The sequence below is a fragment of the Neophocaena asiaeorientalis genome, unplaced genomic scaffold (genome assembly GCF_003031525.2).
Source record: "Neophocaena asiaeorientalis asiaeorientalis breed wild unplaced genomic scaffold, Neophocaena_asiaeorientalis_V1.1 scaffold182, whole genome shotgun sequence".
NCBI classification, from domain to species: domain Eukaryota; kingdom Metazoa; phylum Chordata; class Mammalia; order Artiodactyla; family Phocoenidae; genus Neophocaena; species Neophocaena asiaeorientalis.
Window position 1 is genome coordinate 854,920 of NW_020174648.1, and position 17,557 is coordinate 872,476.

General features: G+C 38.1%; 1 protein-coding gene across 1 annotated transcript in view; it reads left to right on the forward strand.

The window, feature by feature from the left end:
- The window catches only part of ACBD6 (acyl-CoA binding domain containing 6), a 223,215-nt gene that overhangs the window by 178,989 nt on the left and 26,669 nt on the right, over positions 1–17,557 (forward strand). The window contains exon 7 of the mRNA XM_024758827.1: positions 14,799–14,829. Coding sequence (XP_024614595.1) covers positions 14,799–14,829 — 31 coding nt within the window. The remainder of the gene's footprint in view (positions 1–14,798; positions 14,830–17,557) is intronic.

Here is a 17,557-nt window from a genome sequence, read left to right on the forward strand (position 1 = left end):
ATCATAAAATAACGTTTGCTAACATCTAAATTGTCAGATTAGTTTAATCATATTCTAATATAGAGTCACAGATCTCACATATTAGGAGAGGCAATACATTCCAAGCTTAGAAATATTAAAAATTATCTAAAATTATATTACTAACTCAGAATTTTTATCACTACTTCTAATTCCTCACAACCTATTTTGAGTGCCTCCCTTATCATATATTCATTTGAAATAATACTAAAATAGAATTTATATTCTAAATATCAAATTACTGGAGAAGAACAAAATCCCATTAGTCACACTGGAAAATCTGTCCCTTCTATGCAGCTCTATTATTACTCTTTTAATGGTTCATGCTGCATACTGTATCTTTAGAAGTAACATTGGTAGAGATGGTAGATCACATCTGAAATAGAGTATCAATGTCACTATGCTCACAGAAAAGAAAAGGAAACCCAGTGACACTCAGGAGAATTTTCTGCTCACAGAGAACATCTAGGAAGCATGTTATTTCTATAACTACAATATATATGTGTGTGTGTATGGATAGATAGATAGATCTAGACTTGGAAATGAGGCTCTTGAGTCAGCTTGATAAAATGCATTTAACAGGGCTTCCCTAGTGGCACAGTGGTTGAGAGTCCGCCTGCCGATGCAGGGGACACGGGTTTGTGCCCCTGTCCGGGAGGATCCCATGTGCCGCAGAGCGGCTGGGCCTGTGAGCCATGGCCGCTGAGCCTGCACGTCTGGAGCCTGTGCTCCGCAACAGGAGGGGCCACAACAGTGAGAGGCCCACGTACAGCAAAAAAAAAAAATGCATTTAACAGTAGGAAAAAACTAGGACTTGGCTGATACAGAGTTTTATGTACAGAAAACAGCAATATTATCAGTGACTTAATAAATTAATATTTTTATCAATACTTCATTTGGTAGAATTTTAAAAAACACTTCTAATTAATATTGTTAAAATGGCCATACTACCCAAAGCAATCTGCAGATTTAATGCAATCCCTATCAAATTACCCATGACATTTTTCACAGAACTAGAACAAATAATCCTAAAATTCATATGGAACCATAAAAGACCCAGAATTGCCAAAGCCATCCTGAAGAAAAAGAACCAAGTAGGAAGCATAACACTCCCAAACGTCAGACAATACTGCAAAGCTACAGTAATCAGAACAGCATGGTATTGGCATAAAAACAGACATATGTATCAACAGAACAGAATAAAGAGCCCAGAAATAAACCCACACATCTATGGTCAATTAATCTTTGACAAAGGAGTCAAGAATATACAATGGGAAAAATTCTCTTCAGCAAGTGTTGTTGGGAAAGTTGGACAGCCACATGTAAATCAATGAAGTTAGAACACACCCTCACACCATACACAAAAATAAACTCAAAGTGGCTTAAGGACTTTAACATAAGACATGACACCATAAAACTACTAGAAGAGATCATAGGCAAAACATTCTGACATAAAACTGTACCAATGTTTTCTTAGGTCAGTCTCCCAAGGCAGTAGAAATAAAAACAAAAATTAACAAATGGAACCTAATTAAACTAAAAAGCTTCTACACAGCAAAGGAAACCATAAACAAAATGAAAAGACAATACAGAATGGGAGAAAATATTTGCAAATGATGCAACTGACAAGAGCTTAATTTCCAAAATATACAAACAGTTCATATAGCTCAACAACAACCCAATTGAAAAATGGGCAGAAGACCTAAACAGACATTTCTCCAAAGAAGAAATACAGATGTCCAATAGGCACATGAAAATATGCTCAACATTGCTAATTATTAGAGAAATTCAAATCACAGCTACAAGGAGGTACCACCTCACACCAGTCAGAATGGGCATCATTAAGAAGTCTACAAATAACAAGTGCTGGAGAGGGTGTAGAGAAAAGGGAACCCTCCTGCACTGTTGGTGGGGATGTAAGTTGGCACAGCCACTGTGAAAAACAGTATGGTCTTTCCTCAGAAAACTAAAAATAGAATTACCATATGATCCAGCAATCCCAGTCCTGGGCACATATCCAGGCAAAACTATAATTCAAAAAGATACATGCACCCCAATGTTCATAGCAGCACTGTTCACAATAGCCAAGACATGGAAACAATCTAAGTGTGCATCTATAGATGAATGGATACAGAAGATGTGGTGCATATATACAATGGAATACTGCTCAGCCATAAAAAGGAATGAAATAATGCCATTTACAGCAACTAGAGATTATCATACTAAGTGAAGTAAGTCAGAAGGAGAAAGACAAATACCATATGATATCACTTACGTGTGGAATCTGAAATATGACACAAATAAACCTATCTATGAAACAGAAATAGAATCATGGACATAGAGAACAGACCAGTGGTTGCCAATGGGGAGGGGGTTGGGAGAGGGATGGAGTGGGAGGTTGGGGTTAGCAGATGTAAGCTTTTATATATAGAATGGGTGGACAACAGAGTCCTATTGTATAGCACAGAGAACTATATTCAATATCCTATGATAAACCATAATGGAAAATATTTTAAAAAAGAATGTGTGTATACATATATATATGTAAAACTGAATCACTTTGCTATATAGCAGAAATTAATACAACATTGTAAATCAACTATACTTCAATTAAAAAATAACAGTAAATAAAATTTAAATATATATGTACATACTTACATTTGATAGCATGCCCAATCTGAAGAGAAAAGAAAACTTAGTCCTTAAAGAAAATAATTACTGATAAAATGGAGATAATAATTAAAAATAAGAAAGTAAGAAAGAATTAGTGTAGAATACATGTGGGGAAAAAAATAACCTGTATAAATTCGAGAGAGACCAACTTGTGCTCTTCACATAGGAGAAAAAGGAATCTGAAAGTCAAACTGAAAGTAATAGATTTTTCAGAGTTAACTGTAAACTGAGTCTCCTGTTCATGACTGTTTGGGCCCTTGTAGGATTATTACATCTGGCATTATGCTCTACACTGTAGGAAATATGTAGGGACTTCTTTTTTAAGTTCAGGTAAAAGAAAAAAGGTCAGTCAAGAGATTAAAGAATAAACCAATAAGGAAAGATTAAAGTAATATATTCATTCTCTCATTTCATGAACATTTATTGAGCACACATGTTACGCAAGGCACTGTGATGGGCACTGCATGAAAGGCATAGTACTTGCATACAAGAAGTTTACAGTCTTAATGGAAGAGACAGATAAGTACATACAGTGTAAGCTATGCTGCAGTGGTAGAAAAGAGGGGCCCCTAACCCCACCTAAGGAGTCGAGGAGGTTTCCTAAAGAAGATGAACTGAATCTTAAAGACTGAGGGGATTTCCTTTTCTTAGAAGATTCCAGACTAAATAATCTGAAGATTCTCCCACTAGAAAATACCCAGAAACGCAGAATAAAATCCCTTTAAATGCATAGCAGAGCTTACAAAAATGCAGGGTAGTTCTCTGAGGGCCAAAACAAACACAGCTAAGAAACAAACTACAATAGTAAGCCTTAAATTTTTAATAAGCCCAAAGCTTTAAAAAGAAAATGGTAAGTTTAAACCAACACTTGGCTGCCGTGAAAGGAAGGATTGGCCAGTCTCAGTACCCATGAGGTAGAGATCTCTCTAAAAACCACCATCAGGAAGAATTAGACTTTAAAACTCCGCCCACCAACACAGAGTTGACATGGAGAGTGTTTCTTGGCCTGTACTCCAATCCCAGTAGTGGGAGGTGGGATCGAGAGAGTTTTGCCCTTTTTAAATTTACACTATTGGGTTACCACACCTACCACACCTTACCCAATCACCTTTCCCCACGTAACCCCATGCTCCCCACACTCGCTACACCTCAGACAGCCCTGCTACGTTATTCTTTATCCCATAAATACGCTAGCCCCTTGTCTTCCAGGAGCCAGATTTCAGATTTGTTCTCCTGTCTTCTCCTCGGCTGCCTTGTGAATAAGCATTGTCTTCACGGCAAACCTTGGGTGTCTCAGCATTTTGGCCTGCTGTGTTTCTGACAAAGGGAACCTGGCTTGGATAAATCTTCCCAGCAAAGAGAAATCCAAGACACCAGTCAGATTTTTACATTTATCTATGCCGTGTGGCTGACAGTGTCTTGGTGCTCCAGCCAGGTGTCAGGCCTGAGCCTCTGAGGTGGGAGAGCCAAAATCAGGACACTGGACCACCAGAGACCTCCTGGCCCCATGTAATATGAATCGGCGATAGCTCTCCCACAGATATCTGTCTCAACACTAAGATCCAGCTCCACTCAACAGCCAGCAAGCTCCAGTGCTGACACCCCAAAACACACCACTGGACACGGTCTTGCCCACCAGAAAGACAAGATCCAGCCTCATCCACCAGAACACAGGTACCAGTCCCCTCCACCAGGAAGCCTACACAACCCACTGAACCAACCTTACCTACTGGGGGCAGACACCAAGAACAACAGGAACTACGAGCCTGCTGCCAGCGAAAAGGAGACCCCAAACACGGTAAGTGAAGCAAAATGGGAAGACAGAGAAATATGCAGGAGATGAAGGAGCAGGGTAAAAACCCACACCAAACAAATGATAAGGAAATAGGCAGCCTACCTGAAAAATAATTCAGAGTAATGAAGAATAAAGAAAAAAGAATGGAAGGAATTGAGGACAGTCTCTGAGAACTCTGGGACAACAGTAAACACACCAACATTCGAATTATAGGGATCCCAGAAGAAGAAGAGAAAGGGAATGAGAAAATATTTGAAGAGATTATAGGTGAAAACTTCCCTAATACGGGAAAAGAAATAGTCAAGTCCAGGAAGCTCAGAGAGTCCCATACAGGATAAATACGAGGAGAAATACGCCAAGACACATATTAATCAAACTATCAAAAATTAAATACAAAGAAAAAATATAAAAAGCAACAATGGAAAAGCAACAAATAACATACAAGGGAATCCTCATAAGGTTAACAGCTGATCTTTCAGCAGAAACTCTGCAAGCCAGAAGGGACCGGCAGGACATACTTAAAGTGATGAAGGGGAAAAACCTACAACCAAGATTACTCTACCCAGCAAGGATCTCATTCATTATTTGATGGAGAAATTAAAACCTTTACAGACAAGCAAAATCTGAGAGAATTAAGCACCACCAAACTAGTTTTACAGCAAATGCTAAAGGAACTTCTCTAGGCAGGAAACAAAAAAAGGAAAAGACCTACAATAACAAACCCAAAACAATTAAGAAAATGGTAATAGGAGCATACATGTTGATAATTACCTTAAATGTAAATGGATTAAATGCTCCAACCAAAGACCTAGACTGGCTGAAAGGAAACGAAAACAAGATCTATATATATGCTATCTACAAGAGACCCACTTCAGACCTAGGGACACATACAGACTGAAAGTGAGGGGATGGAAAAAGATATTCCATGCAAATGGAAATCAAAGGAAAGCTGGAGTAGCAATTTCTTATATCAGAAAAAATAGGCTTTAAAATAAAAACTATTACAGGAGACAAAGAAGGACACTAAATAATCATCAAGGGATCAATCCAAGAAGAAGATATAACAATGTAAATATTTATGCACCCAACGTAGGAGCACCTCAATGCATAAGGCAAATGCTGACAGCCATAAAAGGGGAAATCAAGAGTAACATAATAATAGCAGGAGACTTTAACACCCCACTTTCACCAATGGACAGATCAACCAAAATGAAAATAAGGAAACACAAGCTTTAAATGATATATTAACCAAGATGGACTTAATTGATATTTATAGGACATTCCATCCAAGAACAATGGGATACTTTCTTCTCAAGTGCTCATGGAACATTCTCCAGGATAGATCACATCTTGGGTTACAAATCAAGCCTTGGTAAATTTAAGAAAATTGAAAATGTATCAAGTACCTTTTCCGACCACAACACTATGAGACTAGATGTCAATTACAGGGAAAAAGAAAAACTGTAAAAAATACAAACACATGGAGGCTAAACAATACGCTACTAAATAACCAAGAGATCACCGAGGAAATAAAAAAATACCTAGAAACAAATGACAATGAAAACACAATGGCCCAAAACCTATGGGATACAGGAAAAGCAGTTCTAAGAGGGAAGTTCGTAGCAATACAATCCTACCTCAAGAAACAAGAAAAATCTCAAATAAACAACCTAACCTTACACCTAAAGAAATTAGAGAAGAACCAAAAAACCCCAAAGTTAGCAGAGGAAAGAAATCATGAAGATCAGATCAGAAATAAATGAAAAAGAAATGAAGGAAACAGTAGCAAAGATCAATAAAACTAAAAGCTGGTTCTTTGAGAAGATAAACAAAATTGATAAACCATTAACCAGATGCATCAAGAAAAAAGGGAGAAGACTCAATGGAATTAGAAATGAAAAAGAAGTAACCACTGACCCTGCAGAAATACAAAGGATCATGAGAGATTACTACAAGCAACTCTGTGCCAATAAAATGGACAACCTGGAAGAAATGGACAAATTCTTAGAAAAGCACAACCTTCTGAGACTGAACCAGGAAGAAAAAGAAAATATAAACAGACCAGTCACAAGGACTGAAATTGAAACTGATTAAAAATCTTCCAACATACAAATGCCCAGGACCAGATAGATTCACAGGTGAATTCTATCAAACATTTACGGAAGAGTTAACACCTATACTTCTCAAACTCTTCCAAAATGTAGCAGAGGGAGGAACACTCCCAAAGTCATTGTATGAGGCCACCGTCACCCTGATACCAAAACCAGACAAGATGTTACAAAAAAAGAAAACTACAGGCCAGTATCACTGAGGAACACAGATGCAAAAATCCTCAACAAAATACTAGCAAACAGGATCCAGCATCACATTAAAAGGATCATACACATGATCAAGTGGGGTTTATCCCAGGAATGCAAGGATTCTTCAATATATGCAAATCAATCAATGTGATACACCATATTAACAAATTGAAGGATAGAAAGCATATGATAATCTCAATCGATGCAGAAAAAGCTTTCAACAAATTTCAACACCCATTTATGATTAAAAACTCTCCAGAAAGTAGGCATAGAGAAAACCTACTCAACATAATAAAGCTCATATATGACAAACACACAGCCAACATCATTCTCAATGGTGAAACACTGAAACGATTTCCACTAAGATCAGGAGTAAGAGAAGGTTGCTCACTCTCACCACTATTATTCAGCATAGTTTTGGAAGTTTTAGCTACAGCATAATAGAAGAAAAAGAAATAAAAGGAATCCAAATCAGAAAAGAAGAAGTAAAACTGTCACTGTTTACAGATGACATGACACTATACATAGACAATCCTAAAGATGCTATCAGAAAACTACTAGAGCTAATCAATGAATTTGGTAAAGTAGCAGAATACAAAATTAATGCACAGAAATCTCTTGCATTCCTATACACTAATGATGAAAAATCTGAAAGACAAAATAAGGAAACACTGCCATTTACTATTGCAACAAAGAGAATAAAATACCTAGGAATAAACCTACCTAGGGATACAAAAGACCTGTATACAGAAAACTATAAGGCACCGTTGAAAGAAATTAAAGATGATACCAACAGATGGAGAGATATACCATGTTCTTGGATTGGAAGAATCAACATTGTGAAAATGACTATACTACCCAAAGCAATCTACGGATTCAGTGCAGTCCCTTTCAAACTACCAATGGCATTTTTCACAGAACTAGAACAAAAAATTTCGCAATTTGTATGGAAACACAAAAGACCCTGAATAGCCAAAGCAATCTTGAGAAAGAAAAACGGAGCTGGAGGAATCAGGCTCCCTGACTTCAGACTATACTACAAATCTACAGTAATCAAGACAGTATGGTACTGGCACAAAAACAGAAATATAGATCAATGAAACAGGATAGACATCTCAGAGATAAACCCATGCACATATGGTCACCTTAACTTTGATAAAGGAGGCAAGAATATACAATGGAGACAAGACAGCCTCTTCAATAAGTGGTGCTGGGAGAAGTGGACAGCTACATGTAAAAGAATGAAATTAGAACACTTCCTAACACCACACACAAAAATAAACTCAAAATGGATTGAAGACCTAAATGTAAGGCCAGACACTATCAAACTCTTAGAGGAAAACATAGGCAGAACACTCTGTGACATATATCACAGCAAGATCCTTTTTGACCCACCTCCCAGGGGAATGGAAATAAAAATAAACAAATGGGACCTAATAAAACTTAAAAGGTTTTGCACAGCTAAGGAAACCCTAAACAAGACAAAGAGAACCCTTAGAATGGGAGAAAATATTTTCAAATAAAGCAACTGACAAAGGATTAATCTCCAAAATATACAAGCAGCTCATGCAGCTCAATATCAACAAAACAAACAACCCAATCCAAAAATGGGCAGAAGACCTAAATAGACATTTCTCCCAAGAAGATATACAGATAGCCAACAAACACATGAAAGAATGCACAACATCATTAATCATTAGAGAAATCCAAATCAAAACTACAATGAGATATTATCTCACACCAGTCAGAAAAAAATCTACAAACAATAAATTCTGGAGAGGGTGTGGAGAAAAGGGAACCCTCTTGTACTGTTGGTGGGAATGTAAATTGGTAGAGCCATTATGGATAACAGTATGGAGGTTCCTTAAAAAACTAAAAACAGAACTACCATATGACCCAGCAATCCCACTACTGGGCATATGCCCTGAGAAAACCGTAATTCAAAAAGAGTCATGTACGACAATGATCATTGTAGCACTACTTACAATAGCCAGGACATGGAAGCAACCTAAGTGTCCATGAACAGATGAATGGATAAAGAAGATGTGGCACGTATATACAGTGGAATATTACTCAGCCATAAAAAGAAAAGAAATTGGATTATTTGTTGTGAGGTGGATTGACCTAGAGTCTCATACAGAGTGAAGTAAGTCAGATAGAGAAAAACAAATACCATATGCTAACACATATGTATGGAATCTAAAAAATAAAAAAGTACCTAGGGGGCAGGACAGGAATAAAGACGCAGACGTAGAGAATGGACTTGAGGACACAGGGAGGGAGAATGGTAAGCTGAGACAAAGTGAGAGTGGCACTGACATATATACACTACGAAATGTTAGATAGGTAGTGGGAAGCGGCTGCATAGCGCAGGGAGATCAACTCGGTGCTCTGTGACCTGGAGGGTGGGAGGGAGACGCAAGCGGGAGGCCTATGGGGATGTATGTATATATATATATAGCTGATTCACTTTGTTATTTAGCAGCAACTAACACAACAATGTAAAGCAATTATACTCCTATAAAGATGTTAAAAATAATTTACACTACTTAAAGTGTTCAGACTGCTAATATCTCTGTGGTGTCTGGCAGAAACAAAAGCAAAATCATTCTGGAGGGACAGAATCTCAATCCAGAGAATACAGCACAGAATTTTTCACAGATAAAACCCCACTTAAAATGAATTTACAGTCTAAAATTATAAAGCACACAGGAAGCAATCAATAATACTCAAATCTCAGGCAGCACCACAAACATCACGTGTAGCACCACCTGTTTCCTCTCCCTGAGCTCAAATAAAAGAAATTTAGGGACTGTAGGTCTACTTAAAATGGTTAAATATATCAAAGATGACTTTTAAAATAGGAGAAAAGAGCAAAACACTATAAGGTTGGAGGAAAGTTTTCAAGCAGAGTGAAGAGCATTTACAGCTGTGGGAGTCGAGATAGGTATTCTTACTGGGCATCAGCGGTCACAAAATTGGGAGGAAGATGACCAAGGCTTGGGTCACAAATTGCCTTGAGTTCTATATTAGTCAGGACTCTTGTTTGCAAGTGACAAAAAGATCACATTTGCCTAGAGGGTATTTCGTTGTTGGCTCACCTAACCAGGAAAGGCAAGGGCGTAGCTGGAATGACAAGAACCAGAGACTCACTCTCTCTGGATCTTTCACCGCTACTTCTTTGTGGATACTTCATTCTCTCCTACCGCAGACCAGTTTTCTCCAAAAAGTGGAGAACAGTGCTACTTGTATAAGTTTTTGGCCCACATTTTTACTTTTTTTTTTCTTTTTTAAAAAATTGTGTTAAGATATACATGAGAAAATTAAGCATTTTTAGGTGCACAGGTCAGTGGCATTAAGTACATTCACATTGTGTGCAACCATCACCACTACCCATCTCCAGAACGTTTTCATCATCCCATACTGAAAATCTGTACCCATTGAACAATAACTCCCCATTCCTCCCTCCCTCCAGCCCCTGGTAACCACTATTCTGTTTCTGTCTCTCTGAATTTGACTACTCTAAGCACTTCATATATAAGTGGGATGCTACAATATTTATCTTTTTGTATCTGTCTTTATTCACTACACCATTTTCTTTTGACCAGAGAGCAAAAGACCTTTTCTGCATACACACTTCTATCTCCTAGCTCCATTTTTTTTAATCCTGAGAGAAAACTCTAATTGATTTGGCTTGAGTGACTTGCTTACTTTTAGACCAGGAGGATGATGGATGCTGTGATTTGCTCAGCTTGTGTTCCATGGCTACCCTAGACTCTTCCTCAATTGTCTGTGTGTACATATCTTCTCATAAAGCTCTTCCTTGTTCTTTCTATCTAAAATAGCATCCCAGGGCTTCCTTGGTGGCGCAGTGGTTGAGAATCTGCCTGCCAATGCAGGGGACACGGGTTCGTGCCTCAGTCCAGGAAGATCCCACATGCCGCGGAGCGGCTGGGCCCGTGAGCCGTGGCCGCTGAGCCTGCGCGTCCGGAGCCTGTGCTCCGCAACGGGAGAGGCCACAACAGTGAGAGGCCCGCGTACCGCAAAAAAATAAATAAAAATAAAATAGCATCCCACATCACGGTAGACTCTATTATGCCTTTTTTTTCAGAGCACATATCACTACCTATTATAGAATAGATTTATTTGCTTACTACTTCACCTATAACTAGAATGTAAGATTTATAACATGAAAGACCTTCTCTGTTTTTGTCACCTCTTTGTTCCCAGTACCTAGAACAGTGCCTGGGCCATAGTAGGAGCATAATAAACATTTTTAATTAATTAATCAGTTGGAAGTTGGGGTGGAGGTAGAGATTTAGTATTCATTGGTAAAAGTGACTAAAATAAATTAATTATGCTTCCACCTCTCTAGTGAAGATAAGCAATTACAAATAGAATGAAACTGAACTTTGAGTATATATGAACACAGTGATTAAACAAGAAAGTTATGCACAAATAGCAAGAGAACTAGTTTCTAAAGAGGATAATTGTGGAAAATATAACCTTGCATGAGTTAGAGTCCTGAAACTGCAGTAGATTAAACTTTCTGAAATTGCTTTCTGATGCTGGGCATTTAAGCTATAAATGTGAATGTATAAACCCATCAAATGTGTGTACCCATATATACACACACACACTTTTACAGATTAACTCTGTAAACTAGCAAAGCAGATATGAGTCTAAAGCCATAATGGGCAGTGCAGTTCTTTCAAAACTGCCCTTGGCCATAGTCAGGCAAGGCAAGTCCAATACTCTGGAGTACAACTTCACACTGTTGTGCTGCCCCACATAATCATCTCTTCAATCCTGTTTACTGTAGCTGCCTCAGCTCTCTTCTCCTACCTGCCCTTAACCTCAAGGGCAGGGCAAGGCAGAGAGGAGCTGGGAGCAAAGTAGGGGCTGTATTGAAAAACACAAAAAAGTAGTAGACAAAAATTATCTCTTCCTGACTTCTTGATGCTGCTTTCCATCTTTTACTCCTCTTAGAGTTTATTATCATCCTTATGATGTGTAATGGGCATCCCAAACATAGCCACTGTTGCACCTCAGAAGAGTCTACCCTACTCACAGGGTTCCTCAAAATTACTTCTTTCATATCTCCTCCCACCCACCCGCCCCTCACCTCCAACTCCAATGAGAACTCATTCCCTGGTAGGAAACAGTTTAATTAAACTGTATTGCCTCAAAGTTGTTTCTCTACCCCCACCAGCTGTTATCCCTGCCAAGCTTCTCTAGGTGTTAAAAAGCCCTTAAGGCATGACTTTTTTCTTACTACCTATCTGAACCAGAAAATAAGCTCTCTGTGGCAGCTTTTTGCTTTTCTTCTTAGGAGATTAAATAGAAAGAACCACACCCAAAACCTTTTGGGACCCAACTGCCACATTCAGCTTTTAGGAAATGGGAAAGGTAGATATGGCTTGTCCATGAATAGTTGATTTAAATCATAATACCACCCTGTCTCAGTTATTCACAATAATGGTTAATCATTTATTCTTAATTACCAGGGGCTTAATAATGGCCATGCACATACTAAATGCATATCAACTAAACTACTAAATTCTACTTTTCACCTGTACTTAATCCTGATTATGTGTTGCTCATGTAATGTGATCACCTGCTCTCAGCTTAAGAAATATCATTGCTTAGATGGAAAGATATACCATGTTCTTGGATTGGAAGACTCAACATTGTGAAAATGACTATACTTCCCAAGGCAATCTACAGATTCAATGCAATCCCAATCAAATTACCAATAGCATTTTTCACAGAACTAGAACAAAAAAGTTTTAAATTTGTACGGAAACACAAAAGACCCTGAATAGCCAAAGCAATCCTGAGAAAGAAAAACAGAGCTGGAGGAATCAGGCTCCCTGACTTCAGACTGTACTACAAAGCTACAGTAATCAAAACAGTATGGTACTGGCATAAAAACAGAAATATAGATCAGTGGGACAGGATACAAAGTCCAGAAATAAACCCACACAGCTGTGGTCAACTAATCTATGACAAAGGAGGAAAGAATATACAATGGAGAAAAGACAATCTCTTCAATAAATGGTGCTGGGAAAACTGGACAGCTACATGTAAAAGAATGAAATTAAAACACTCCCTAACACCATACACAAAAGTAAACTCAAGATGGATTAAAGACCTAAATGTAAGACCGGATATTATAAAACCCTTAGAGGAAAACGTAGGCAGAACACTCTTTGACATAAGCTGCAGCAATATCTTTTTGGATCCACCTCCTAGAGTAATGAAAATAAGAACAAAAATAAACAAATGGGACCTAATTAAACTTAAAAGCTTCTGCACAGCAAAGAAAGCCATAATTAAAATGAAAAGACAACCCATAGGATGGGGGAAAATATTTGCAAACGAAGCAACCGACCAAGGATTAATCTCTAAAATTTACAAACAGCTCATTCAGCTCAATATCAAAAAAAAAAACCCAACCAAAAAGTGGGCAGAAGATCTAAATAGACATTTCTCTAAAGAAAGACATACAGATGGCCAAAAAGCACATGAAAAGATGCTCAACATGGCTAATCATTAGAGAAATGCAAATCAAAACTACAATGAGGAATCACCTCACACCAGTCAGAATGGCCATCATCAAAAAGTCTACAAACAATAAATGCTGGAGAGGGTGTGGAGAAAAGGGAACCCCTCCTACACTTTTGGTGGGAATGTAAACTGGTACAACCACTATGGAGAACAGTGTGGAGGTTCCTTAAAAAACTAAGAACAGAACTACCATATGACCCAGCAATCCCAGTCCTGGGCATATATCTGGAGAAAACCATGGTTTGAAAGGATACATGCACCCCAGTGTTCATTGCAGCGCTGTTTACAGTAGCCAAGACGTAGAAGCAACCTAAGTGTACATCAACAGAGGAATGGATATAGAAGATGTAGTACATATATACAATAGAATATTAGCCTTAAAAAATGAATGAAATAATGCCATTTGCAACAAAATGGATGGACCTAGAGATTATCATACTAAATGAAGTCAGAGAAAGACAAATATATGTTATAACTTATATGTGGAATCCAAAAAAATGATACAAATGAACTTATTTACAAAACAGAACAGACTCAGAGATTTCAAAAACTTATGTTTACCAAAGGGGAGAGGCGGGGGGAGGGATAAATTAGGAGTTTGAGATTAACATAGACACATTACTATATATAAAATAGATAACCAACAAGGACCTGCTGTATAGCACAGAGAACTCTACTCAATATTCTGTAATAGCCTTTATGGGAAAAGAATCTGAAAAACAATAGATATAGGTATACGTATGACTGAATCACTTCGTGGTACACCTGAAACTAACAACATTGTAAATCAACTATACTCCAATATAAAATAAAAATTAAGTTAAAAGAAATAGCATTGCTAAAAAAGACTTATCTGTGCTATAACTAGTTTATGTAGTTAGAGTATCTTGGTCTTAAAGGAATAAAAAAATTAACTGAACAGTTAATTCCTGAGTATATGTGGGAACTTTTGACTTTAACAACTTGTAGGACTTTGTGTGCTTTGAAATCACATTTATGATATTTGATATGATTGGGAAACCTAGTGTTATAAGCCTGGAATCAGTGAATCTTTGAAAAGGGATTAAAAAGCTACTAACTCTTACTGTAAATCATAGACTTCTTAGATAGGTTTTGGGAATGTGCTTAGAAAAAAACATTATAATACTAGCAAGATAAGTGATATACAGAGTCCATTTTTCTGCCACTAACTGCAGGTCTGGTTATCCTGTCATTCTAACTGTAGCTGCTGTAGTGTACAAGTCACCATTCAGCATTCTCCTTTTCTCCTAGATGGAGAGTTTGGTCAAAAGTTACTGTGAGGCTCAGAGAACTGACTTCCTTTCCTGTATCTTTTAAACCTATGGAACTTTGGTATATCATATGTATTTGCTGTAACGTATGTACCTTCATACTTTTGCAATACCTTGGGTTCTAAAATATACTGTTTGTTTCTTTTATAGGACAATGAAGGTCAAACAGCTCTACATTATGGTAAGATGCTTTTAAATTATTACTAATTATATTTGACTTCTATTTGTTTATCTCAATTTTGTCCAGCAACATAGTGCTTAGAAAAATGCCTAGCCACTAGCAGAAATACAATAACTAAAAAGAAAAGAAAAAAAACAGATTAATAACCTGTAAAGTTGGAGATATGTTAAAATTCTTATGGACACATTCACAGTAAATTGAGCATTTCTATACAATCAATAGAAATGGAGGCTCCTCCAGTCTCCTTTTGAAAATTTATTATTTCTTGCTACTGTCAGTGACAAGTAAGATGCTAATCACTGTCACTTAGGGGCTAGAATCTCTCCTATAAGAAATGCTTTCTTGATGTAGTTGAAGTGAAGAAAAATAGATTTTATTTTTTAACTTATTTCCCCTATTAGCTGATTAGCGTGGTTAACTAATCTTCACTTAAGTAATCTGTAAAACAGAGGATAATCTGTAATGGAAATAATATGGCTCTCGAAGAGCTACTGGGTAATTTCAGTGAGGTAAAAGATATTGAAGTATTTTGTAAACTGTAAAGTACCAGAAAAAGTGTTGTTACTTTTAATCTATTTGGGTGTGAATATGGTTGAATAAAAGACAGCCATCGATATTTAAACCAGAATATATCAAGAATATCTCCCAGTCAGTAAGAAAGAAAATCAGGGCTTCCCTGGTGGCGCAGTGGTTAAGAACCTGCCTGCCAACACAGGGGACATGGGTTTGAGCCCTGGTCCGGCAAGATCCCACATGCTGCAGAGCAACTAAGCCCGTGTGCCACAACTACTGAGCCTGTGCTCTAGAGCCCACAAGCCACAGCTACTGAGCCCGTGCACCACAACTACTGAAGCCCGCGCCTAGAGCCCATGCTCCACAGCAAGAGAAGCTACTGCAATGAGAAGCCCACTCACCACAACGAAGAGTAGCCCCCGCTCACCATGACTAGAGAAAGCCCGTGTGCAGCAATGAAGACACAACACAGCCAAAAATAATAAAATAAATTTATTTTTTAAAAAAAGACAATCAAATGGAAAAAATAGACTCCAAAAAACAGATAGTCAGCTCATAAATGGGAAGAGCCAAATAACCGATAAACAAGATGCTCACCTTCACCAATAACTTTCAAGAACTATGAATAGTCTGATATTGTACTCTGCTTGCAGACTAACAAATTAGCTTGGTACAGTCTTATGGATGCTGGCAAAAGACACACAACTCATGGATCAGAGACAAAAGACTATTATTCACAGCATAGCAAGCAGCATGAGCTTTGTGTTTGTGTTATTTCCCCTTGAGTCCCACTGGAGCTATGAAGAAAAGCCCAGGTAGGTCCTGCACACATAGTGTGTCATAGCTTAGAAATCCTAAGCTTAGGGAACTCTAGTCTTTTATAATAAGCTGCCAGAAGACCTGCTCAACCTTTGCTCTGGAGAACACACATGTTTACTGTACTGGACAATAAACAAACCTGCCTTCCACTCTGGAAATAAACAGTACCTCTGTTGTTGAAGGCTGTTCACTATATAAACATTTTTGGAAAGATAGTCCAGAATAAAAGCTGTCATTACCTCTGCTCACAAGGGGTGCAGAAACATGAGAGTCCCTTGGAGAATTGTCTCCCAACGATAATCAGGGAATGCAGGTTAATACATTTAGATACAACTTCACACAGATTGGCAACATGTAAACATTTACAAAGATTAGCATTAGGATGTAGAGGAACAAGAACTCTCGTACATTGCTGTTGTGAGTGTCAACTGTTGCAATCACTTTGGAGATGAATTTGGCAAAGTCTAGTGAAGTTGAAGGTACACATACCATACAATCCAGCAATTTCACTTCTAGTATATTCCCTAGAAATACTCCCCAAAATGTATATAATGAGACATAATTAAGAACATGTATTGTAGCATTAGTTGTAATAGCCAAAAACTTGTTTAATTAGCCTTTATATCCTCTGTATTCTGTACTTAAAATAGTTATTTTAAATTGCATATATATACACACATATATGTATATTCTGTGTTACCAAATGCCTTTGAAAGGTGTGCCGTTAAAAATGCGCATATCCAGGACTCCCCGGTGGTGCGGTGCTTAAGAATCCGCTTGCCATTGCAGGCGACATGGGTTCAATCCCTGGTCTGGGAAGATCCCACATGCCACGGAGCAGCTAAGCCCGTGCTACACAACTACTGAGCCTGTGCCCTAGAGCCCATGAGCCACAGCTACTGAGCCCACGTGCTGCAACTACTGAAACCGGCACGCCTAGAGCCTGTGCTCCGCAACAAGAGAAGCCACCACAATGAAAAGCCCGTGCACTGCGACAAAGAGTAGCCCCCACTCGTCGCAACTAGAGAAAGCCCGCGTGCAGCAACAAAGACCCAAGGCAGCCAAAAAAAAAAAAAGAATGCATATCTATCACAGTATACAGGTAATCACTAGGCTCCTTTCTATAAACAGCCCTCCGAAGTAATTATTGTTTTCCCCAGTTTATAAATGAAGAAATCAAAACTCAAAGAAGTTAATAAACTTACCTAAGGGAGCCAGAGATTCAAACCCATATATCTAGATTTACCAGGAAAGGAGAGAAAAACAAATGCCTTCCCCTGCCTCCTTCCACAGCACTCACATCTCTCACTCTGCAAAGGTGTTTATAGAATTCTGTCAGCTCCTCTGACATCACCAAATGCTGGCTACTCTTAACTCTAATTTTCGACCCAGGAAA